At 46.2% G+C, this 24,838-nt stretch overlaps 1 protein-coding gene and 1 pseudogene across 5 annotated transcripts in view; both read right to left on the reverse strand.

The window, feature by feature from the left end:
* The window catches only part of LOC146869312 (RNA helicase MOV-10-like), a 524,894-nt gene that overhangs the window by 188,018 nt on the left and 312,038 nt on the right, over positions 1-24,838 (reverse strand). For 4 of the 5 annotated variants that reach the window (XM_085647618.1, XM_085647842.1, XM_085647535.1 and 1 more), the window contains one exon: positions 6,320-6,481. The exons of the other annotated variant lie outside the window; for it this stretch is intronic. In XM_085647618.1, coding sequence (XP_085503744.1) covers positions 6,320-6,481 — 162 coding nt within the window. The remainder of the gene's footprint in view (positions 1-6,319; positions 6,482-24,838) is intronic. 5 annotated transcript variants of the gene reach the window in all.
* Positions 230-4,544, reverse strand: LOC146869313 (uncharacterized; annotated as a pseudogene).

Raw genomic sequence — 24,838 nt, forward strand, 5'->3', positions numbered from 1 at the left:
AAATAAAGTAGCATCTCCCTTTGTATCAATTTCCTGACCTCCCTAAACTAAGAGTACCTAGAGACCAATTCAGTTTGGCATACGACAGAGGCAAAAATATCCACCCACTTCCATCTGAAACAGATTTGCTCACTCCATTCTGTACAGAGGTTCACATACAGGCACTGAGATTAAGTTTTACACTGTGACTCTTCTGTGTAACTTGGCGTACTTTTGTAAGGGGGGAAAGTCATTTTAGCACAATTGTCTTCCTCATGCTAGTTGTGGATTTCCGATCTACACAGTTTCAAAGAAAACAATAGAGCACTTTAAGTGTCCGAGAATTAAAAAAGGAATATGCTCCTTACCAGTATGCATCTGTTCTTGGCATGTAGAGCTGCAGATCTACACACTGTGCATAGATAGCCATCTGGTGTTGGGCCCGGAGTGTCTGCACTTGTTTTTGTCTTGGAAAGTCTTTGGAAGTCACGAGGTATTGGACTCCTCCTTTGGATCATAGAGCGCATGGGCATCAGCTCCATCCTCAGATTGTTTTTCGCCAGCAGGGAAATGATGGAGCTTAGTAATAAAACAGGAAACATGCCCATGTGTGGTGTATCTAAGTAAGATAATACTGGAACAGAGATAGGTAGCCAGGGAGGCGGGTGGGCGTGTGTAGATTTGCAGCTCTACATCCCAAGAACAGATGCATACTGGTAAGTAGCATATTCCGCTCGAGGCATATGAGCTGCAGATTACACACTGTGCATAGATTGTAAAGCAGTATCCCGTCCTAGCGGCGACCACCAGTATCTGTTGCAGTAGTTTGACATTTTGTTTTGAGTACAGCCTGGCCCACACTAGCCTGTTTAGTTTGCACATCAACACAATAGTGTTTTGTGAATGTGTTCGGTGTAGAACATGTAGCTGCTCTGCAGATATCACCTAAAGGAATGTTCCCTAAAAATGCCAATGAAGCCCCTATCTTTCATGTAGAGTGGGCTTTAGGAGGAACAGATAATGTATGTTTTGCTTTGTGGTAACAAATCTGTATGCATTTGACAATCCACCTAGCTATCCCAGATTGAGATATGGGGTTGCCTTTGTGTGGTAGTGAGAAAGACACGAATAGTTGTTTGGTCTTACGAAAAGGTTTTACTCTCCCTCTGTAGTATAGTAGTGCTCTTTTGACATCTAAGGTGTGAAGAGCTCTTTCTGCGACTGTTTGTGGCTGTGAGAAGAACACAGGCAGCTCTACAGATTGATTGAGGTGGAAGGGAGAAATGACTTTAGGGAGGAATTTTGGATTAGTGCGGAGAACAACTTTATTAAGATATATCTGCAGAAAGCGTTCTTGAATGGTTAGTGCTCGTAGTTCACTAACTCTTCGTAGAGAAGTAATGGCTACAAGGAAAGCAGTTTTCCATGTTAAGAATTGTAGCTCACATTTACGTAGAGGTTCAAATGGAGGCTCCATTAGTCTTGTTAGAACGATCTTTAAATTCCACACAGGGGAAGGTGGTACTCTGAGGGGAATTATTCTTTTGAGTCCTTCCATAAAGGTTTTTATGGCAGGTACTCTGAAAAGTGAGAGATGCTGTCTATTTTGTAGATAGGCTGCAATAGCAGCAAGATGCAGTCTGATAGATGTATAGGCTAGGTTGCATCTTTGGAGGTGTAGTAAGTAGCCTATGATGTGTTGGATAGACACATCTAGGGGATTAGGGTTATTGATATGGCAGTATATGACAAACCTTTTCCACTTGGCTGCATAGCATGCTCTAGTGGTAGGCCGTCTAGCTTCTTTGATGACGTTCATACAGTCAGGAGGAAGGTTAAGGTAACCGAATTCTAGGACTTCAGGAGCCAGACCGCTAGGTTGAGCTGAGTTGGGTCAGGGTGTTGGATCTCTCCATGGTTCTGGGTTAAGAGGCGTGGAGAGGTGTCGTTTTTGGTGCGGAACTACTGAGAGTTCCAGCAGTGTGGTGTACCATGGCTGTCTGGCCCAAGTTGGAGCAACTAGGATGAGCGTTAAAGAGTGTTGCTGTAGTTTGTGCACCACCAGTGTAATGTGTAGGAGAGGCAGAAAAGCATACGCAAATCTGCCTGACCAATTCATCCATATCGCATTGCCTTTGGACAATGGGTGAGGATACCTGGCGGCGAAGTTTGGGCATTTGGCGTTTTGTTGGGTGGCGAAGAGGTCCATCTGTGGTTGCCCCCACATCTGAAAAAACGGTTGATGAACTTGTGGATGAAGTTCCCACTCGTGGATTTGTTGTGTTGGACGGCTCAAGAGATCGGCTATTGTGTTTTGGACTCCTGGGACATGTTGGGCTAGGAGAAAAATGTTCTGAGGTATAGCCCACCTCCATATGCTCTGTGCGAGCTGGGAGCTGCAGAGAGTGTGTCCCGCCTTGTTTTTGGATATAAAACATGGCTGTCATGTTGTCGGTGCGGACTAAGACAGTCTTGCCCGATATTTGTTTTCGAAATGCTTTTAAGGCTAGGAATATGGCTAATAACTCCAGGTGGTTGATGTGGAGTAACTTTTGTTGAGGTGTCCACCTGCCCTGCATGGTGTGATGTAGTAGGGGAGCTCCGCAGCCGGAGAGCGATGCGTCCGCTGTCATGACTATTTGAGGAACCGGCTCGAGGAACGGTCGCCCTTTGGAAAGGTTCTTGGTGTTCCACCACTGCAGAGAGCGATGGGTATGACCGTCTACCAACACCAGATCTGTTAGCAGACCTTGAGCCTGGTTCCATTGGCGTGCTAAGCACTCTTGGAGAGGACGCATCTGGAGTCTTGCATGAGGCACTATGGATATGCAAGGGCCATTATCCCGATGAGTTGCATGAACACTCGAGCTGGAAGAGAGTGTTGGGGTTGGAATTTGGTGAGAAGAGCTTGTATGCTGGTTATCCTGGCGGGACTGGGATAGGCCAGCGCCCTTGAGGTGTCTATTGTGGCACCGAGGTATTGTTGCGTGTGGGACGTTTGCAGCTGGGACTTGGCGTTGTTTATTGTGAACCCCAGGTCGTGAAGTTGTTGAATAGTGGCGTAAGTGTGTCGTACACACTGCTTGTATGAGCTGGCTTTTATGAGCCAGTCGTCCAGATATGGGAAGACATGGATGTGTTGTCTTCTTAGGTGTGCTGCCATCACCGCTAGGCACTTGGTAAACACTCTTGGTGCTGTGGTGACTCCGAATGGGAGTACTTTGAATTGATCGTGCTGACCGTCCACTACGGATCTTAGATATTTTCTGTGAGCGCTGTGAATGGGAATGTGGAAATAGGCGTCCTTGAGGTCTAGAGTAGCAAGGAAATCGCCCTGGGAAAGCAGAGGGAGGTCCTGCTGGAGTGTGACCATATTGAAGTGGTCTGAGTGTATGTATAGGTTTAGGGGTCTGAGGTCTAAAATAGGCCTTAGAGATCCGTCCTTCTATGGTATGAGAAAATAGAGAGAGTAAACTCCCGTGTTTTGTTGGTGCAGGGGAACTGGTTCTATTGCACTTTTTTGTAGGAGGGAGATTACCTCCTGCTTTAACAGTAACAAATGTTCTTGTGACATTGGACAGTGTTTGAGTGGTATGGTTGGGGGGTAGATGTTAGTTCGAGACAGTAGCCTGATTGAATGATTTGGTGGACCCATTTGTCTGAAGTGATGTTTATCCAGGCAGGGAGAAATTGGTGGAGTCTTCCCCCGACTGGAGTGGAATGGTCGGGGGGGAAGTGGAGGGAAGTCATGGGGTAGGTGTAGAGGCAGAGCGGGAGTTGTTTTTGCCTCTGCCTTTGCTTTTATTCCCCCTGTAACCACCCTTTTGGTAACCTCTGGTAAAGGTGGATTGTGCGGGAGCTTTGTAAGAGGTGGAGGAGCTATCAGAGGAGTAGCCTCGATGTGTGCTTCTGAATGATGAGCGACGAAAGGACCGTCCGGTAGCTTGCGATTGCAAGGCTCCCATAGATTTGGCGGTGTCTGTATCCTTCTTCATTTTCTCAAGGGATACGTCTACATTGGGATCAAATAGGTGTTGCTCATCAAAAGGCTGATTGAGTATAGAATTCTGTACTTCGGGTTTAAAACCTGATATACGTAACCAGGCAGGCCTGCGCAAAAGGACACTGGTGTTTATTGCCCTTGAGGCGGTATCAGCTACATCTAGGGCACATCGGATGGAGGTGTTGATGATGGTTTTACCCTCCTGGATGAGTTCATTGGCCCGGTTTTTATATTCGTCAGGGAGGTGCTGCATTATGGACTCAAGTTAGTCATAATGTGCCCTGTCATACCTGGCTAGGAGCGCTTGTGTATTAGCAATGCGCCAAATATTTGCAGCCTGTGATGCTGTGCGTTTAACAGAGGCGTCTAGGAGTTTTGATTCCTTGTATGGTGGTGGTGCGTCACCTGAAGTTTGGCAATTTGCTCTCTTTCGGTCATTAGAGACAACTAGGGAATCTAGTGGTGCGGGGCCCTTAATGTATACTGGGTCAGCTTTATATTTCTTTTCTATGCGTGTGTTGATGACACGAGCCCTGACGGGGTCTTTAAAGATCTGATGCATGCTTAATGACCCCTTTAAGCATGGGTAGTGTTGAGGTGGACCTTTGTGTGGTATCAAAGGTGTCCATAGGAAAATCCTCCTCTACTGGGTTTGTATGCAGGGCCACCCCATGGTATTGGGCAGCTCTGTGGAGGATCTGGTTGAATCCGATATTGTCCTCTTGTAGGGGGGGGTGGGGGGGGGGGGGAGAGTTATGTAGGCCTGGAGGGATAAATGTCATCCTGTGGGGTGTAAGGGACATCTGGGACACTGTAATCATCCCATGGGTCAGGGGAGCCAGTAGGGGTAGGGACCCCAAGGGGTTGATAGTCCGCACCCCCCCCTGCACTATCTGAGGTGTTATCATCATCTACTGGGGTTGGTGATGGTGTGGGAGAGTGATGTGGTGGAGGAGGAGGAGGAGGAGGAGGAAGAGAAGTCTCTCTTCTTTGGTGGCGGTGCAGGCGCAGGCATTTCTAGTGGTCTTTTCTTGATGCTGAGCATTAAATGACCAGTCTTAGGATCCTTCATTAAAGTCTTTTGGGTAGGATCTGGATGAAACAGTTCATCTGTGGAAGACAGATCCTTCGGAGTAGAGGGCTTTGGTGCCGTTAGTTTTTTGGGCATCGACTCGGTAGCAGTTCGAGGCTTGGAACCATGTAGTTTTGAAGTGTCTTTATCACTTGGAACCGGTTGCTGTTTTTTTGGTTCCGAGGTCTTTGGTTTGGAAGAATCGGAGCCTTTTGGTGGGCGTTTTTTAGTCTGCTCCGAGGGTGTGGTCGGTGCCAAGGAACTGGTGCTAGGCTTCAACGCCGAGTGCTTCGATGTGGGAGCAGCGGTCGGCGTGGATGAGGTCAAAGACGCCTTTTTCTTCGGTGCCGGAGTTGGCTTGTCGGTACCGAGGGTAGGCGGACTAGAGCCCAAGTCGCCTAAAGGCTTAGTAGGCTTCTTTATCGGGCCCAAAGGCGGGGCATGGGAAGCAGTGTCTCAGCGTGCACCTGGGCCTGAAGGTGGAGGGGGTACCGAAGCCTTTTTCGACAGTGTCGAGGGGGGGGGTGGGTCGGGGTCGATGTCTGTACTCACGGCCCATTGAGCTGGAGTGATGTCTTCGACGTCGGAATTGTCTGCTTCGGAAGCGCTGATGATTGCTTCCTCGACTCGACCCTGCTCCGGAACATAGACGCCCTCTTGAAAGATGTCATCGGGGATCGAAGATGACGAGCGTGCCATTGTTCTTCGAGCTAGTCGGTCCCGGATGGTCTTTTTGGAGCGGAAGGAGGCACAAGCTGGACAGTCTCCAGCCTCGTGCTCCGGTGAGGGGCAGAGATTGCACAACTCATGTAGGTCGGTGTGGGGAAACTTCGACCCACATCAAGGACACTTTTTAAATGGTGCGCTTTCCATGAGCCGGAGATGAGGCCCAGGTAGGCCCGAAGGCCTTTTTTCGACGACCGGAATCGAAGACTTCGAAGTTGAAGGGTCGCGTGTGGTTGGAAAACGCGATCGAAACAATACCGTCGAGAAGGGAAGGATTGCGCGTCGAAAAAAAACGTTTACAGTTCCGAACTGGAACACAAGAACACATCCGAGCCCGATGGCGGAAAAAAACAATCTGAGGATGGAGCTGATGCCCATGCGCACTATGATCCAAAGGAGGCGTCACATACCTCGTGACTTCCAAAGACTTTCCAAGACAAAAACAAGTGCAGACATTCGGGCCCAACACCAGATGGCGATCTATGCACAGAGTGTAATCTGCAGCTCATATGCCTCGAACACTATTTTCTGATGCGTACCTTAATCACCTCTGGGATAAGGCGGAAGTCTCTGCTGCTCGCATTTATCCTGTACAATTCCCTCTTGTCTCGGTGTTTCAAAAGGCGCTCACACAGCAGGTCAGCTGCACTGTTAGAGGGTGCACACGCAAGGACATGTGATGTAGGAATGCGTTCCAAAACCTGGATAAAAGATCAATGGGGATCAAAAGCCAAAACGGAAAAACACTTTAGCCAAGACAGCCATAGGATTACATACTCCACACTTCTGAAAATAATATGGACACATGGATTCATCTTTCGCAGGACTTGTGTATAGTGCTTTATAATAAATGTGCTAACACTGAGCAGGCCAGGTTGAGAATAAATATCTAAACTGGTTGCTTGGTCACGGTTAAGCTTCAAAGAAGATATCAAGGATATGCCGATCTGGCATGGTGTGTGGCAGAGAACTCCACAGATAATCAAAACAGTCATAAACATGGGCATTGCCCATTATTGTATTCAGGCAGCTTCCTTAACCGATATATTCCTTGCATTAGGGCTGAAGATGACCGGACTGGTATACTGGGAAGGTTGGTGGAAATATCCAGCACACATGGAATATTTGTTGAGGCCATGAAAGATCCAGAACAGACTGCTCATTACAAAATACCATACAAATCTAGGGGATTTTTAAAGAATTTTAAATATAATGCAGAGAATTAAAACTAAATAAAGCAAATGACAGAGCACAATACTGAAAGAAAATTAATCATCAATTTCCAGTAATGTGTGAAGACCAAATTAAAGACCTCTTACCACAAGAGAACACCACTTACTCTAAGGATGCTAATTTAAGTTCAGAATTCTAGTACACCATTTTCAAATTTTACATGCTTTTTAAGCTGCACAGCACTGGTCACGTTGCATGACAATGCTGTTTGATAATTCAGCCATTTTATTGAGCATATAATGACTGTGGTTCAACTTTCAATTTCAACACTAAAATAATTCTTTAAACTTTACTCCACACATCAAAAGAAATGGACAGCCATTGAAAAAGCACAACTTAACTGCTAAGTCAATATAGATCATATTTATAACATGCATCAAATAGATATTTAAAATCATAGTTTGCAATACCACGGAGTCTACAATAAGTTTCTAATCGCTGCTTATGTTCTACCGACTTGTATCACGTGCTAGTGACTAAGGAGGGTATATACGTGCCCTGGAAGGGAAGACCTGAGACAAGAGTAGACTAGTTGAAAAGCCAGGTTTTCAGCTTGCTTCTGAATTTAAGTTGGGTTTGGGGGGTAAGAAGCTGGCTGTTCTGAAGGGGAGCATGTTCTAGGTCTTGGGGGCGATGGGAAAGAAGGTGCGTTCTCCCATTTTAGTTTGTCAGATGTGTGTGAGGAGCTGGCCAGCCAATTTGAGTTGCTTGGTGTGGAAGTTGAAGTGGTAGTTGAACTAGGCAGGGCCTATGTTATGGAGTAACTTGTAGAAGAACGAGAGTAGTTTGATGGTGGTGCATTTCTTGATGGGGAGCCAGTGGAGGTCCTTAAGGTGTTTGGAGATTTGGGCTCATGAAGGAAGGTTGAGAATGAGTCTAGCAGCCACGCTTTGAGCTACTCGGTCGGTTGGAGTGCTTGACAGAGAGGCCAACATAAAGGGCGTTGCTGTAGTGTAGTCTGTTGGTGATGAGAGCCTGAGTTACTGTCCTGAAAGTATCAAGTGGGAGCCTTTTAGGGATTTTTCTGAGCATTTTGAGTTTAGGGAAGCATGCTACTGCTATCATGTTGACTTGGCTGGCCATGCAGATGTGACTGCCATTTATGATACCCAGGTTCCTAGCAGCATTGGTGGGGATAGCTGGTGGTCCACAGGAATAGGGCCACCGGGCAGGGGTCCATAGAGAGGTGTGCTTGGAAGCACCACTTCTGATTTGCAATCACTGAGCTTGAGGCAGCTTCTTTTCATGCAGTTTGCTATGTCAGACATGCATGCTACGAAGTTTGATTGCGAGGTAGGCATGTCTTCCTAGAGGAGGAGTAGAAGTTGTGTTATCTGCTTAAGAGATGATGTGGAGTCCGTGGGATTGAATAATGGAAGCAAGTGGAGTCTTGTAGACAATAAAGAGGTAGGGCGGCTCAGGGAAGAATCTTGTTTAAATCCACAGATCAGCTTGGTGGCGTCAGACTGGAAAGGGGCAAGGCTGACCATTGGAGCACATGCAGAAATGAATGAGCAGGCCCGGTGAAGGGCAGGGCCACAGTTCCAGCCTCAGGGTCTTTGGATGAGGATTGAGTGCAAGACTGTCAAAGGCTGCTTTTAGTGATACTAACTGTGAGAAGTTGGCCTGGCATATGCTGGTCACTAGTTATAGTGGCCACCTTGCACCAGTCCAATTCGACTCTTATGGTAGATAGGTTTAAGACAACCTTTTAACCTCTTCAATGCCCGTGACGAGCTGGTCTCGTCATGGGCCGCGGTTGCGCTGTGCCCATGACGAGACCAGCTCGTCACAAACCCCGCCCGCTAATGAAACGGCCGGCACAGGGCGGGGAAAGGGGCGGGCACTGAAGGGGTTAAAGAAAGCTATCCTAGTGGTAGCTGTGGAGAGCAGTCTTCAGGCTAAGTCTCAGAGGAATGTAAAGCAGCTTGTTTTACCTTATAATCTCTTGAATAACCAAATGAAAGGACACAACACAGGTATATATATCAAATATATATGTATTTATTTCTAGACACACTCTACTAATCTCTTTATGAGATTAGAAGCCAGGAACACATTCAAATATCAACGTTTCACAATAAGTTAAGCACAAATATGGCTGGGGCCCTAGGGGCGTACCAGACCATATACTAAACAAGCATTTACAATGCAACGGTCTCGGCATTGTTAAAGTTAGAGCTATTGGCATTGCTCATGACATTATTTTTTTTATGTTTTTGTTTTTAAAACATTCAAAGAAACGGCATTGTTATTTACAATGTCAATCGCTTAATCACTCTCAAATGCGAGACCTATTGCATTTGCAGCCACACACAGAGCCACACACACAAAGCCACCCACACACACAGAGCCACCCACACAAACAGAGCCACTCACATAGACCAACCCACACACAAATAGAGCCACCCACAGAGCCACCTACACACACACATGCAGAAGCCCACTGACCTATTTACATTATGTGCACTTTGTGATCTGCATGGTACATGTTCTTTGCTGCAGGCACATTAACCCTATGTGCTACCTTTCCAGGAGTCAAAACTTCCACTAGACAAAACTCTGATCTCTCTCTAGGAAGAACATTAAACCCCCGAGTCATCATGACATTTTTATTGTTGCTGAAAATTGCTGGAGGCCAGGAAGGAGGCAGCAAGCGCTTTTAAAAGCTTAATTTACTTGCAAACATAATGTCTCCACCCAAAGTCAGCGCCCGGTCACACTGGTTGCACTGCCCTAGAGCTGGCCCTTCTCAAGGGTCCTGTGACCTCAGTGACAGAGTCACTGTTGTTCTTTGCTGTGCTGCTTCATAGGCCTGCTAGCAAGACTGGAGGTGAACTTCAGTATGGATTGTGGTGGACAAACCTTGAAGGTTAACCCAGACTTGCCAGTGCTAGGGTTCACCTGCTGGTGCTTAGACACCAGCGCTTCTAAGGTCTTGCGAAGGCTTCTAAGGTCTAGCATGGGATTGTGCTCTCACTGGAGAGTCGTCTGGTGGACTGGTTATTAAGGCTGAACCTGGTTCCCCAGTTCCAAATTCAGCAGCTCTGGCCATAGTGCCACATCGTCTTCCCCACTGAACACCATACTGTCCCACTGAGAAAAACTCACACTGCCTTCAACTACAACCCACACTTTACAGTAAATTCTCTTTTTCCGCCAAAAATAATACGAGGTGAATTATTGCTGCATTTGAGGCTGCTGTGCGCCTGGATGTGGTGCTGATGTTAATACCTTGCTACAGTCGGGAAGATGTGTATCGTTGAACTGCAATGTGATGAACACACGAACAGCCACTTCATCCACTGCAGACACATATACTAAGTGTGCATTTGACCACTAACCTAACTTCCAAGCATTATGACGCCACATTTCAGATATCACTTGTTAAGATTTGGCGAGATGTGAGCTTTAGAGGATTTTTTCTTATTCCCCTAGCGGTTGTGACCCGTGTGTGGTTGGGAGCTGGGGAGGCAGTGAAGAAAGGTCATTGTGTGCTTAATGCCCTATACCGGCAGCATTTCACAGGCGTCGGTGATTCATTACCTTGGTGGGCCTGGAGTACTGGGTGAGGGAATCTGTAGTTAGACAGCAAGCCAGTTTGGTGTCTATATTTGGGTGGCCGCAGTCAAGGCAAGTTTAACTGTACCCGTGTAGCTCGCCCAGCTAAGATGTCCTGAGAGGAATACTATTTTCTTCATACAGTGCGTGCCATACAGCTTTTAGTTTTTGCACCAACTTTAATAACATACTTTAGGATTACCCTATGTTTGTTCCTAAGGTCCTTGTTTTATGGCCTAAAACAAAAGCCAGAAACAAGCTGTGGTGTTTTACGCCTGTGGTATGCAGAGGGCATAGACGTTAGTGCGGGCAGAAGACACATTGACCTACTGAGCCAATTTAGCCATCTGCAGAATATATTGTACCATAGGTGACGCAAAGTGAATAATCTTGAGGCTTCAATAGGTTTTATCTATTCTGGTTCATTTCAAGCTATTGACAACTGGGGCTGAATTATGTGGTTGCTTTAATTCTGAAGAAAAGAGGAGGTATGCTGTTCCTATGGAGGGAGAGGAGATGGGGGTCCTTGTTTTTGTTGTTTTAACTCTGTCCTGAGTCTACGGTACCAAAGTGGTACCAGGGCATAACCAGAACCGAGCCCCGAGGGGTGGCAAAGAGTGAACTGGGGTAGAAGCAGTGTCCTAGTCACGTCGCGTTCGGTTCCATTTTCTATACAATAAATGTTTTCATGTGGTTCCTTTTTTGAGCATTTCATTACAGCCCTGGGGAGTAATGGGGGTTTTCAGTTCCTTCAAGTTAACCCCTCCCACATTTACAGAGATACTAGCGTATGTAGGGCAGACGGTAATTTTCGTAGCAACGCCGTCTTCCTCAGCCCAAAACCTTCGAAAGGACGCGTGCGTCACACGCAACTGTAAAAAGGCCTTGGAAGACGTCGGTACACAATGGCTCTGAGGAGGAAGTAAATTAGATGAGTAAAAAATAAACACTATTCCGGCGACGGCGCTTAGAGAGTTAAATAAAAGTGGCAAACAAGCAGTTATATGTATTCCTTTTGGTGCTGGTGCGCCGCTTTTCGTAAACAGACGGGCAAACTATATAGACCACATGGTACTATAGGGCAAGATAACTAAGCAGAATTTAAACAATGAGGTGAAAACAGGAACCAAAACACTGTCGCGCGGACGCTGGCCGTGTTCCACCGTGATTTTAGGTGATCACATATTTTAGGTTTGTGAACAACTCCGTTGTTGGCCACCAGCATTGCTGCTGAGATAGTAGAATCCTGAAAGCAATACAGAGTGGAGGAGTGATCCTAGAAGTGGAAGGCACGATACGAACCAGAGGGAGCGAATTTGAGGGATGGCACGGGAGTAACTGTAGAAAATATGTGTTCAAACAAACGTTGAATGCCAGAAGCAGCATACCTAATTAGACAAAACAGAGCTTGTGTTTAAATACTACTTGGACAAACTAAGAGTACCTGAGCTCTGAGAAGAATAAGACTGGCGTAACGGCCAGAGCAGCCGACCTTAAAACTGGGTAACCAGGCTCGAGGCTCGGCGTCGGTCCACCATTCTGTGATTCTGGGAAAATCACTTAATCGCCCCGTGCCTACAAAAATGAATGTGTCCTTGTGTAGTGTAACTGTGATGATGCAAAAGCGCTCCAGTACCTTGGAGTCAAGTTCGCGTTAAAAAAAACTGCAAAAATAAAGACTGGAGAACAAAGTACACTGGGGCATCGGGGAAACTGACAAGACAAACAGAACTGCCCGTCTAAACTTATCGCGTCATATACCCTGCGTAATCCTCAATTCTCATCCTCAACGTCGTCTTTACATGCATGTTTCTCCTCCAGTATTTCGAAAAGTATTTTTTTAAATTTATTTAAAACAGTGCTGTAACGTTTTGAAGGTGCATTTTGAATGAATGAATTTATACTGAGCATTTACATAGTTTATTTTAGCCTTGCACCTCCTTGACTGTTTTTTTTTCACCCTCTTGCCCTTACTTTCTCCTGTTCATGTTACTGTACATTAATGCTGGCTGAGCACTTGGTAAACCGTCTGATCTGTAATGAAACGTACACACTGTTTTTGTCTGGGTATTATTGCCCAGGAGGCAGCCTGCTGGGCTCTTCGTTGCCCTTATAATTTTCCTTTCCTACTTCCTCCACAGCAATCTTACGGGGATTTGGGTCAGCCGATCTGGCTGCAGGTCGCAGAGTCCGCTTACAGGTTCACCCTGGGCTCATTGAGTGACATGCCTGCGCACGCTTCTCCGGGCCGGCGCGCTGTATCATTATCTCCTCTGACGGGTGCTGACGGGCCGAGATGCCGCCCATTGTTCGGGCGGGAGGGGAAGCGCGCCGGAGCGCCCCTGGCTCCAGGCTGTCTTCAGGGCACAGCTCCCGTAATCACAGAGGCCTTGTAGGGCTCGGGGTAATTATACGAGATGCCGCCGATACACACCAGAAATCTGAGGGAGCGAAGAATGAGGAAGCGGAGATCAAAGAGATAGTGCCTAAAAAAATAGAAACAGAAGCACGTCTTCGTTTCATACTTGCTGGCTTCGTAGAGTTTGCTGTTTAGTGGACTGCGTAGTCTAGACTGTATTGTTGCGGTTTACCTGAGGCTTCATTAACCAACACAGGTCCCAGCGTTAAAATATTGTCTCGGTTTTGTTTTCTCAAAGTAACGTGCTACGGGTGTGTCTGTGTACAAGCATTAACAAGGGCATCTGAAGGGCCCCTGGAGGGACCGTGTTTAGACCGAGGAGCAGGGGATGATGCCATGAACACCACCGCCTTTCTCCGAGGCGAAGCAGAAATGCCTCGGAGAAAGGCAGCGGCGTTTCCGGATTCAGGGGCGTGTTTTTCTTTTCTCTCCTCTTGCCATTGGCTGGAGGAGATAATGAGAAAAGTAGAAAAAAACACGCCCCCGAATCCGAAAAGGACGGGGCCTGTTCGGAGAGACAAACCTCTTCTCCAATGGCTGGCCAGCTTACAAGAGGCCAGCCAATGGAGAAGAGGGGAGAAGAGGGGCGGGTTCAAGCCCCTCTTCTCCAAGTCATTAAATCTCACGAGCGAGACTGCACAAGCGCAGCCTTCGCTAGCCGAGACCTAAAAAGAGGTTTTGGAAAGTCGACTTGCAGAATGACAAGGCCTAGGGCCTGTAGAATCGCTGGGGCGTCATGACTGCAGTGATAGCAGGTAAGTAACAGACCCACGGGAGACGCATGCAGTGTGAGAACACAGCCGCGGGTTCCCTATTGATTACAATGGAGCAAGTCGCGGTTTGATTTTTAAAGTTTTAGGGTACTTCAAGGAAGTCTACAAGCAAGCCACTTACAAGGTAAGTAATTCGAGGGCCAACACACACTAGGGCACTTGAGTGCACGAGTTACCTCACCCAGGGAAGCCGGGTGCATAGGTGTCTTTTGGTGTCGGGTCGCGTCGCTGTTTTCTATGGAGACCAAAGAAGACTTGCTGCTGGCGGCGACTGAAGAAGTATCTGGTGGAATCCAAGGTTGGATTCAAGATGTAGAAGACCTGAAAATTGAAGGGACAGTGTTCAGAGTCACTTGCCAGTGACCCGGGGCCAGGAAAATGGATGCCCACGGATGTCTGGTGATTTCAGGTGATCAAGGGTGTTTTGACTCTTCGCTCACGAGGTCCAGGAGGGATCGACGATGACCAGCAGCTAGATTCGGAGTGTTCCACGACGTCTGCAGCTGACTGCGGTGTCGGCAACCGGATTGTAGCCAACAAGCCTTGGCAACAGCAAGTCTCGTGTGGTGTGAAGAAAGTCGATGGTGCAGACCAGCAAGGTCTGAGGGACTCACCCAGCGAGGGTGAGTGAGGGCAGGCCTGGAGCAACCAGGGGAGCCCTTTTAGTTGATAAAGTCTTCGGGGGACCCACAAGCCAACAGGCAAGGGATCGCAAAGACGCCTCTTGAGGAAATGCTTCACAGGAGCCCACGGTGACTCGGGACGGGGTAGGCCGCTGATTTTTGCTGCAAAACCTGCTGGAGGCTTGGGCCACAGATGGTCCAAAGCACAAGTTCGTAGAACATCGTGAAGGGGTTGCACTCAACAATAGTGCACGGTCCCCAGGTATTGTGGTTCCTCGTCACTCGTGGGGTCCACTCGCCTCAGCTCTGCTGGGGACTCACAATGGCCGTCGAGAAGTCAGGAAATCCACTTCCGGGGCTGCAGGGACTTCGGGCTCCGGCGGGAAAGTTTGCGACTGTTGATTAGAATTTCAGGTGCCTGCCAAGCAGGGGAGTCACTCCTTGACTCCAAGGGAGATTCTTCTGTCTTCCAAAGGTAGTGAAACGTCGAAGGGCCAGGATTCTTCTTGTAAAGCGTCGTCCACGTTATCTAACTTGCAATGGCAAGGTGTTCCTATCTTGTAGTAAAAGAAAGGGAGGGACTAGCTCTATGACCACTCCTCTAGGAGGGTCATGGGGGTGGGTGGTTACACCCACTTCCCTTTGTCCAGTTTCGTGCCAGAGCAGGGGCTGGTAGCCCCTTTTTAGCTGGCATATGCACAGAGGAGCCTACTGCTCCCCCAGTGCAGGACTTCAAAGCACTCTAAGAGTGCACCCATCCAGCTCCAATACACTAAATCCTGTCTGGAAGGTGGTGACACCTCCCTGTGACAGGATGCCTATTGTTGGGCCACCTCTACTGCGAGTTTCAGTCAGCAGCAGGAGGGAAGCCCAGTGTCTGTGCTGGTGGCATCCATTTTGTGATGCCAGGGCTCTTTCAGATTTCTACCGTGTTACCACAGTAGGTACATGTCATCCCCTCTAGAAGGGTGGGATCATACTCCCACACCAGTTACTGGTGTGGGGGTATGATTCGAAGATGTTTGACACCAAACACGACATGTTTTGATGCAGTCATTCCAAAGTTAACATTAACCAGGAGGTTATAATGCACTTAAGAGTATATGGTTTAACCACATCCTCAAACAGCCACAGGGAATAGACCCTGCCAGCTGCAGAGGGGCCCTGCTCAGGCAGAGGCACCCCCTCACATTGTAAACCAAGCACCCTGCCCTCAGGATTGATAGGGCCTGCCAAAGGGGTGACTGATAGGTTTATGTGTGTGTATGGTGAGATAGAGGAACCTATACCTCTGTGAGGAGTGCTAACACTACCTCACCCAGGCTGCAGTAGCAGGCCTGAGGTGTCAGATTTAGTCTGCTTCCCAGGGGTGGCATAATACATGCTTCAGCCCATGGTAGGCTTGTGAAGTACCTATGCCCTTGGTACCTAAGGTACCATATACTAGGGGCTCATACGGCACCACAGTAACCAATCACTAGTGCATCTAATATGCACTCCAAGTCGTTTAGAGAGAACAGAGAGACTGGGGCCCTGATTAGCAGGGACCAAGCCAGACTATAGCCAGAAACCAGTGTTAACATCAGAAAAAAAGTGAGGGCAACATAAGTGCAGATCCTACTCTCCTACACTAACTGATCAAGATAGCTGTGTTTTTTGTTAAACCACACCTGGAGGAATTGGAGGTTTGTGCTCTTGCTTTTGGCTGTTAGTTCATAAACCATTGCCCGTTTTCTTGATCTTCCTTATCCCACAAAAAATTTATTTTTGTAATGATTTCTAACATCTTGTTAATTTTTTAGTACACAAGAAGAGCATCATGATGATGTTGCAGACCTATATAGTTCTATCATAGTGTAAAATTGGAAATTAGATTTTTACCAATCCCTGTTGAAAGCTCTCGGGTTGGGCAAATCAACAGCTAGATACGCAACACAGAGGTTGAACTGCAAGACAAACATACAGTCTCCTTTCAGGCCTCTTTGTATAGGTCTTAGAGGATAATGTCATGAGCAAATAATCTATATTTGCACCCAGGCTTTAGTGTATAGCTGCTGGATGGCTCGTGTTTGGAGTTCCTTATGGCTGCTGCCCATACTGCACTTTTCAGGTAACTATCAAGGGTTTTTGCCTGTTTGAAGGATTTTTCCAGCTCTAATGTTTAGGATTGATTTATTCAGCACTGACTAGTCTTCATCTTGTAGATTAAGTCTCCTTCATGTACGAGATTCCTTACAGAAACGTTTCCTAGTTACTACAAGTGCTGACGTTTGGGATTTGGCAACGGGGACACCTTGTGGTTTTCCATGAGATTTTGCAGTGCAGTTCTTTCATTCTGCCTTATTTCAGATTTTTGCTAATTGGGCAGATTCAGGAAGTAGTGCAACACATTTCTATTACATCTCGTAAGATGTTCGCTTAATATTTCACATCAACTTTGATTGATCTCATAATTCTCTTATGTGAAGTATCTGTAAAATACCCTTTTTTCATAGAGGATGCAGCAGTGACCCCTTCCATGAAGCCAGTAATATAGCAATAGTGAAACAAATAGTCGACTGAGCCATCTAGACCAATAAGAAGGAAAATGCTACTTACCAGTATGCATCTGTTCTTGGCATGTAGAGCTGCAGATCCGCACACTTTGCATTAGATCGCCATCTGGTGTTGAGCTCGTATACTTGCACCTTGTTGTTGTCTTGAAAGAAGTTTGTAGTAGATAGGTGACTCCTCCCTTGGAATATAGTGCGCATGGGCATGGACTCCATCCTCAGATTGTTTTTCGCCATGATAGGAAATGATGGAGTTAGTAGAAAAGAAAAAGATGTCCATGTGTGTATCTCCAAATAAGATAGTACTGGAACAGATACAGGTCCCGGGGAGGTGGGTGGGTGTGTGCGGATCTGCAGCTCTACATGCCAAGAACAGATGCATACTGGTAAGTAGCATTTTCCGTTCGAGGCATATGAGCAGCAGATTGCACACTTTGTATAGACTGTACAGCAGTGTCTCCCCTAGCGGTGGTCACCTGTATCAGTTGCAGTAGTTTGAAAGAGTGTTAAGAACAGTTTGGCCTACAGAAGCTTGTTGCAGGGCCTGCACGTCAACACAATAGTGTTTAGTGAAGGTGTGTGTGTGATAGACCATGTTGCTGCCTTACAAATGTCTTCTAGGGGTATGTTGTCTAAGAATGCCATGGAAGCCCCTAGTTTGCGTGTGGAATGCGCTCTAGGGGGAATAGTTAACGTGCGTTTAGCCTTGTGGTAGCATATTTGGATACATTTAACAATCCACCTTGCAATCCCAGCTTTGGAGATGGGGTTACCTTTATGAGGTGGAGAGAAGGCTACAAACAATTGTTCTGTTTTCCGAAAGGATTTAGTCCTGTCAATGTAATAAAGTAGTGCTCTTTTGACGTCTAGTGTGTGAAGAGCTCTCTCTGCTACGGAGTCTGGGTTTGGAAAAAATAACGCTAACTCCACCGATTGGTTAAGGTGAAATGCCGAGATGACTTTAGGAAGGAATTTTGGATTTGTTCTGAGAACCACTTTGTTACGATGTATTTGTAAGAAAGGTTCTTGTATGGTTAAAGCCTGGATCTCACTTACTCTTCTGAGAGAGGTGATGATTGCAATAAGGAAAGCTACTTTCCATGTAAGGAACTGAAGTTCACATTTATGTAGAGGTTCAAATGGGGGGTTCCATGAGCCTAGTAAATACGAGGTTTAGATTCCACACTGGAGAGGGTGGTAATCTGGGAGGAATGATTCTTTTAAGGCCCTCCATAAAGGCTTTAATTGCTGGGACCCTGAAAAGTGACAAGTGTTGTCTGTTTTGTAAATAAGCAGCATGTGCTGCTAGATGTAAATGTATGGCTGAATATGCTAAATTACATCTTTGCAAATGTAGTAAGTAGCAAATGATGTCCTGAATGGATGCATCCAGTGGATCAATATTTTTAGTGCAGTAAATGACAAACCTGTTCCATTTTGCCGCATAGCAAGCTCTAGTGGTAGGGTGCCTGGCTTCTTTAATGATGTTCATACAGTCTGGTAGAAGGTTAAGATAAACGAATTCTAGGACTTCAGGAGCCAGATTGCCAGATTCAGCTGACCAGGATCGGGGTGCCTTATCTCTCCATGGTTCTGCGTTAGCAGTGATGGGGAGAGGTGTAGTTTTTGGTGTGGAACTAGAGAGTTCTAGCAGTGTTGTGAACCACGGTTGGCGTGCCCATGTGGGAGCTACCAGGATCAATTTGAGAGACTGTTGTCAGAGCTTGCGTACCACTAGGGGAATCAGTGGGAGTGGCGGAAAAGCGTAGGCAAATCTGCCTGACCAGTTCATCCATATCGTATTGCCCTTGGACAACGGGTGTGGAAACCTGGAGTCGAATTTTGGGCATTTTGCGCTTGAGCGTGACAAACGGATCTATGTCTGGTTGGCCCTAAATCTGGAAAAATGGGAGAAGAACTTGGGGATGTAGCTCCCATTTGTGAATCTGCTGTGTTTGTCGACTTAACAGATCTGCAATCTGACTGTGAACTCCTCGAAGGTGTTGTGCAAGCAGGTATATGTTTTGTGGGATGGCCCATCTCCAAATGTTCTGTGCAAGCTGGGACAGCTGCAGAGAATGTGTGCCTCCTTGTTTTTGTATGTAATACATGGCTGTCATGTTGTTCGTCCGGATCAGAACAGCCTTGTTCTGTACATGTTGTTGGAATTATTTTAGTGCTAGGAATATTGCTAGTAGTTCTAGATGATTGATATGGAGCACTTTTTGTTGAGTGAGCCATTTGCCTTGGGTTGTGTGATTGAGGAGATGGGCTCCCCATCCTGTGAGTGATGCGTCTGTTGTAAGTACTATCTGTGGAACAGGTTCGAGGAACGGCCGCCCTTTGCATAAGTTTGTTGTGTTCCACCACTGCAGAGAGCGATGAGTGCGGCTGTTCACCAACACCAGATGTGCAAGTAGTCCTTGAGCCGGATTCCACTGATGTGCTAAACATTCTTATAAGGGACGCATTTGAAGTCTTGCATAAGGTACAATAAATATGCAAGATGCCATCATGCCTATGAGTTGCATGAACACTCTGGCTGGGAGAGAGTGTTGGGTTTAAAATTTGGTGACAAGAGCTTGTATACTGGCTATCCTGGCTGGACTGGAATATGCTAGAGCTGTGGAAGTGTTTATTGTGGCCCCTAGATATTGATGTACATGAGAGGGCTGGAGATGGGACATGGTGTAGTTGACTGTGAACCCCAATGTTTGGATGGTTTGATGAGTGTGTTGCACACTGGTTGAATAACTTGGCTTTTATCAGCCAATCGTCCAGATATGGAAAGACAAGGATTTGTTGTCTCCTTAAGTGTACTGCTACCACTGCAAGGCATTTGGTGAATACTCTGGGTGCGGCGGTGACTCCGAATGGAAGGACTGTGAACTGATAGTGTTGTCCATTCACTATGAACCTCAGATACTTCCTGTGAGCAGGATGTATGGGAATGTGGAAGTAGGCGTCCTTGAGATCTAGTGTGGCAAGAAAGTCTCCTCGTTGCAGCAGTGGAAGCACTTGTTGTAGAGTGATCATGTGAAAATGATCTGAGTGTATATACAGATTGAGGGGTCTAAGGTCGAGTATTGGCCTTAAGAGTCCCGTCCTTTTTGGGGATCAGGAAATACAGCGAGTAAACCCCTGTTCCCTGATGTGGTAAGGGGACTGGCTCTATGGCTTGCCTCTGAAGCTGTGAGAGAACTTCTTGTTTTAAAAGTGTAAGATGTTCTGTGGACATTGGACGCTGCTTGGGTGGTATGTTTGGGGGTTATCTGTAAGTTCCAGGCAGTAACCATACTGGATAATCTGTCTTACCCACTTGTCTGTTGTGATGGAGTTCCAGACAGGTAGGAACTGTGAGAGTCTCTCTCCAACCAGAGTGGAATGGTCTGGGGGGAGTGAAGGGAAGTCAGTTTTTATTAGCAGGGGAGGTGCGAGTGCTATTGTTACCTCGGCTTCGCCCTTTGTTGTTATTCCCCCGGTATCCTCCTCTAAAATAGCCTCTGTTGGGGTATGTTTAAGTGGTATTTTTGAATGAAGATGAGGTATCTACACAACATTTTTGGAGGCTCCTCTATAAAAGGAGTGCCAAAAGGAGCCACGTGTGTGTGGAGACTGCAATGCTCCCATGGACTTAGTCTGTGTATCCTTTTTCATTTTTTGAAGAGCAATGTCCACAGCTGGTCCAAAAAGTTGTTCTTGATTGAACGGCTGGTTGAGAATGGTTGTCTGGACCTCTTGCTTAAAGCCTGAAATGCGTAGCCAGGCATGTCGTCTGAGCAGTACACTAGTATTGATGGACCTAGAGGCAGTGTTTGCTGCATCAAGGGCACATTTAATTGAGGCGTTTGTTATTCATTTGCCCTCTTGTATTAGATCATTTGCCTGAGTTTTGTGTTGGTCAGGCAAATGCTGTAATAGGGTTTCCAGCTGGTCATAGTGGGCCCTATCATATCTAGCCAGCAGTGCTTGAGTGTTGGCTATGCGCCTGTGATTGGCCGCTTGTGCATCTACTCTTTTGCCAGATGCATCTAGCAATTTAGATTCTTTATCGGGGGGTGGTGCATCCCCGGATATTTGTGAATTGGCACGTTTCCTAGCGTTGGAAACTACTAGTGAATCTAAAGGCAGCTGTCCTTTGATGTACGCAGGGTCTTCAGGAGCATGTCTATATTTTTTATCGATTCTAGGATTAAGAATCCTGGCTTGTACAGGGTCTTTGAATATGTATGGGGCATGTTTAATGATCCCTTTAATCATTGGTAAGATTTGTACAGTTTTATGGGACTCTTCAAAGGTATCTAGAAGAAAATCCTCCTCTGTTGTGTCCGAGTGCATGTGCACACCGTGAAAAACAGCAGCCTTATTGATAAGTTGTCCAAAACCAATGTTGTCGTCTGGGGGAGATGGTTTTGTTGGGTATGGTTGGGGGCTTGGGAGGTCTGATGGATCTATTGGGTCATTGTAATCACCCTAATCGTCTTGTGGTGTGTCCTGTGGATCCGTGAACGGGTCATTAGGGTCTCCCCCTAAGTCATCATCCTCATCATCGTGTGGTGGTGGTGTATGTGGTGGAGAGGTTACAGGCAGAGGTGGTGTAACAGGTTTATGGGGAGAAATGGGATTAGAAGGAAGGACAGGAGAAGAAGGTGGTATGGGTGAAGTGGCACAGTCCTTCACAGGCACTGGTGGGGTGTGTGCTGTGTCTAGCTTCCTCTTCTTGCATGGCACAGTTGTGACATGTCCTGTTTTGGGATGAATGTAGATCTTTTTCTGTTTGGGATCGACAGGATCCGGATGAAAAATTTCTCTTGGCTGTTTCGGCGCCGATTTGTTCGGTTCAGAGCGAAGCTGAGGTTTCTGCTCCTTGGCCTTAGGAGGTGTGGTAGAATCCTTTGGCTTGGTTTTCAGTTCCGAGGGTTTTGGTCTTGGAGCCGAAGGGTGGTCTTTAGGCTTGGAAGTGTCCGGAGCCGGTTTGTCTATCGGCCTCAGGGTGTTCGGGCCGGTTTGTCTTTTGGCATCGAAGCGTTCAGAGCCGATTTTGGAGCAGAGTGTTCTTTTGGCTTTGGTACCGAAAGCGCCTGTGGGACTATTACATGCGGTTTGCTTGGTCCCAAGCTACCGGAAGGCTGTTTTTTTTTCCTTGGAGCCGGGCCCGGGGCTTCTGAAGTGTGTTTTCGGTCAAGACTGGGGCCAACAGGCGAAGTCTTGACCAGTGCCTTCTGTTTAGGTGATGGGGCTGGGGCAGTTGTACCCACTCGTTGACCAGGAGTGATGGGGTCGTCTGAGTCTTCTGCCTCTGACACGATTTCCAGGTCTTCAGAATCTTCCTCTGGGACATCTGGGCCTTCGTCGAAGATGTCCACTGGTTCCGGAGTGGATCTCTGCGCCATGATGTGTCGTCGGGCCCTACGATCTCAGATAGTCTTTTTCGATCAAAAAGAGGAGCAGGCTTGGCAGTTGGACTCGTCGTGTTCTGGCGAGAGGCACAGGTTACAGACCTTGTGATGGTCAGTGTGTGGGAACTTCGCTCCACACTGGGGGCATTTTTTTAACGGCATCCTTTCCATGAGCCATAGGCCTTTACGGCGTTGATCGGCCCAGCGTCCCGCGTCGTTGACTGGAATCGATGATTGGCGCGTCGAAGATTTAGACGTTCGAAGCCAATTCCGAAGAGTTAGAGAAAAGTTTTGCGTATCGAAAATGTTTAAAATGAAGTTTCGAACTGGTGTGCAAAAGTTGCATCCAAACCCAATGGCGGAAAAAAACAATATGAGGATGGAGTCGATGCCCATGCGCACTATCGTCCAAGGGAGGAGTCACCTATCTCATGACTACAAAGCCTTCTTCCAAGACAACAACAAGGTGCAAGCATCCGAGCCCAACACCAGATGGCGATCTAATGCAAAGTGTGCGATCTGCAGCTCATATGCCTCAAACATGTAATTTAAATAAGGCAGCACATTTGGGCCCAGCGTTCTATCTAAGCGCAGCTTCATAATGACCTCACTCACATTCTTACCTTTCAACTTAAACACTGATATTTTCTTGTAACCTGCATGATAATGCAGTTCGTCTTTATCTATAGTGAAATCTAATTTTTTTATATAAAGTTGCCAGACTTTATATAAAAACGGCTTTATGATTGGGGATAACTTCTAGCCTCTTACCACTTAGCTGCCCAAATGTCGGTTTGGATGTTTTTAAAAAAGTTTTATAATTCAAAGCTATTATTAATTTAGCATGATTGCATGACATTTCTGGCATTTTTCTCCTGCCTTAAGATTTTACTGAACCAGGTATTATGTCTTAAGATTTCATCACTGCTCAACAAACATCTCTGGGTTCTCTTGGGAGGACTGAATTTCTAGAAAAGGTTTTACTTAATGATGTCCAAATCAAATTAGATGGTATATCTATTGCCTCGATAAGCGAAGAGACCATTGATTTCGTTTTGACTGAGAGTTTCCATGCTTCAAAATTATTACTTATAGAGGTAGACCACTTATTTCGTTTCTTCTGAGACCAGTCGATACTTCGACCTGTAGTGCCTGGGTCGATAACGTTTGGCTATCAGAATTTAATATAAAACTTTGAGAAAAGCGATCACTCTCTACTAGCCTTTGATGACTGGAAGTTTTCTCTATAGAACAGAATAATCTTAGTGACACTAAAGAATCTTTGCAGGCGCCAGAGATGTGCTCATTTAATTGGGTAATCAGTTCTAGGTCTTCAATTTAGGGCTTCCAGAAAACTGTGAAGGATTCCAAGCAATTACAAATCCAGTATCTCCTTTATTTAGAAAGGTGAAGTACTGAGTAGTTCCTCAGATAAACGATGGTCATCAAAGTAAAAAAAAAATGATATGCTGTTTAAAGACACCAATTCTATTCAGTGAGGTGTCCGTGTATGCCAAGTGTAATTTATGAACAACATCAAGATTTTGATTCACTCGGTCGTTTATGGCCCAAAGCAAAAATATCACAGCTGTACTCGTCCCAAGTAAATGGAAAAAGTAAGATAGAACCATTTGATAAAAATAATGCTAAGCCCCCAGATGTCTGTGTCTTTTGTCAGTTTCAATATAGGCAGAATAATCCAGAAGTAAAATCATTGGCTGGCAGCCCAGATTTCCTGCAGGCACAGGATATTGAAGCTCTTCACAAAGTTAGCTTTGCAGCATTGTACCATTTTCTGATAAAGTGCTACCAAAAGTGCCACAGGACATACAAGCATGGAACATAGTTACACTGAAAACAACTCCCAAATACTCATACCAAACTCAGGCAGCTCTGCATCTTCTGCACCTAGTTCATGTACTACACCGCAGAATAGGTCAATAAAGACCCACACAAAAAGGAAAGGTGAAGTTAGATTGTCAAATATTTTCTCTGTGTCACCTCTTAGAAGTGCTTTATGTGGTCTTCGCACAGAAATGCTTATTTTTCCTAAAACATTCTCGATCCTTGACAAACTTCTCTGCAATATGATTGCCAATGGATTCAGGACTTATTGAAGAGAGTCTGGCGACACTGGCCAAATATATGTTCTGTAGCACATACAAAGTTGCAAAATGTTGTCAGGCTTGAGGGGCGACCTTAAAGGGAGATTTCTGAATGGCAGGTTGAGAATACTGCTTCACTTAATTGAAATTGTAAAGTCAAAACAGTGAGCATCAATACATCTTTATTGAGTATATGAAATTTACCAGGCTATTATCTTTAAAACAGAGTTTTTTCATTCAGAAGAAGAGTGATGGTTTTCAAAACTTTGGCTAGTGAAAAGTCTTTCTAATGTGAAGGCAAAGATTGTTTAAAACCCTTCTGATCCCCATTAGGAGCATTAGTTTCTATCTAGGGAAGACAGTTGAAGACTTTTTACTTCCCAACCATACTGA

Source organism: Triturus cristatus, chromosome 1_1, assembly GCF_964204655.1.
Source record: "Triturus cristatus chromosome 1_1, aTriCri1.1, whole genome shotgun sequence".
In the NCBI taxonomy this organism is placed as follows: domain Eukaryota; kingdom Metazoa; phylum Chordata; class Amphibia; order Caudata; family Salamandridae; genus Triturus; species Triturus cristatus.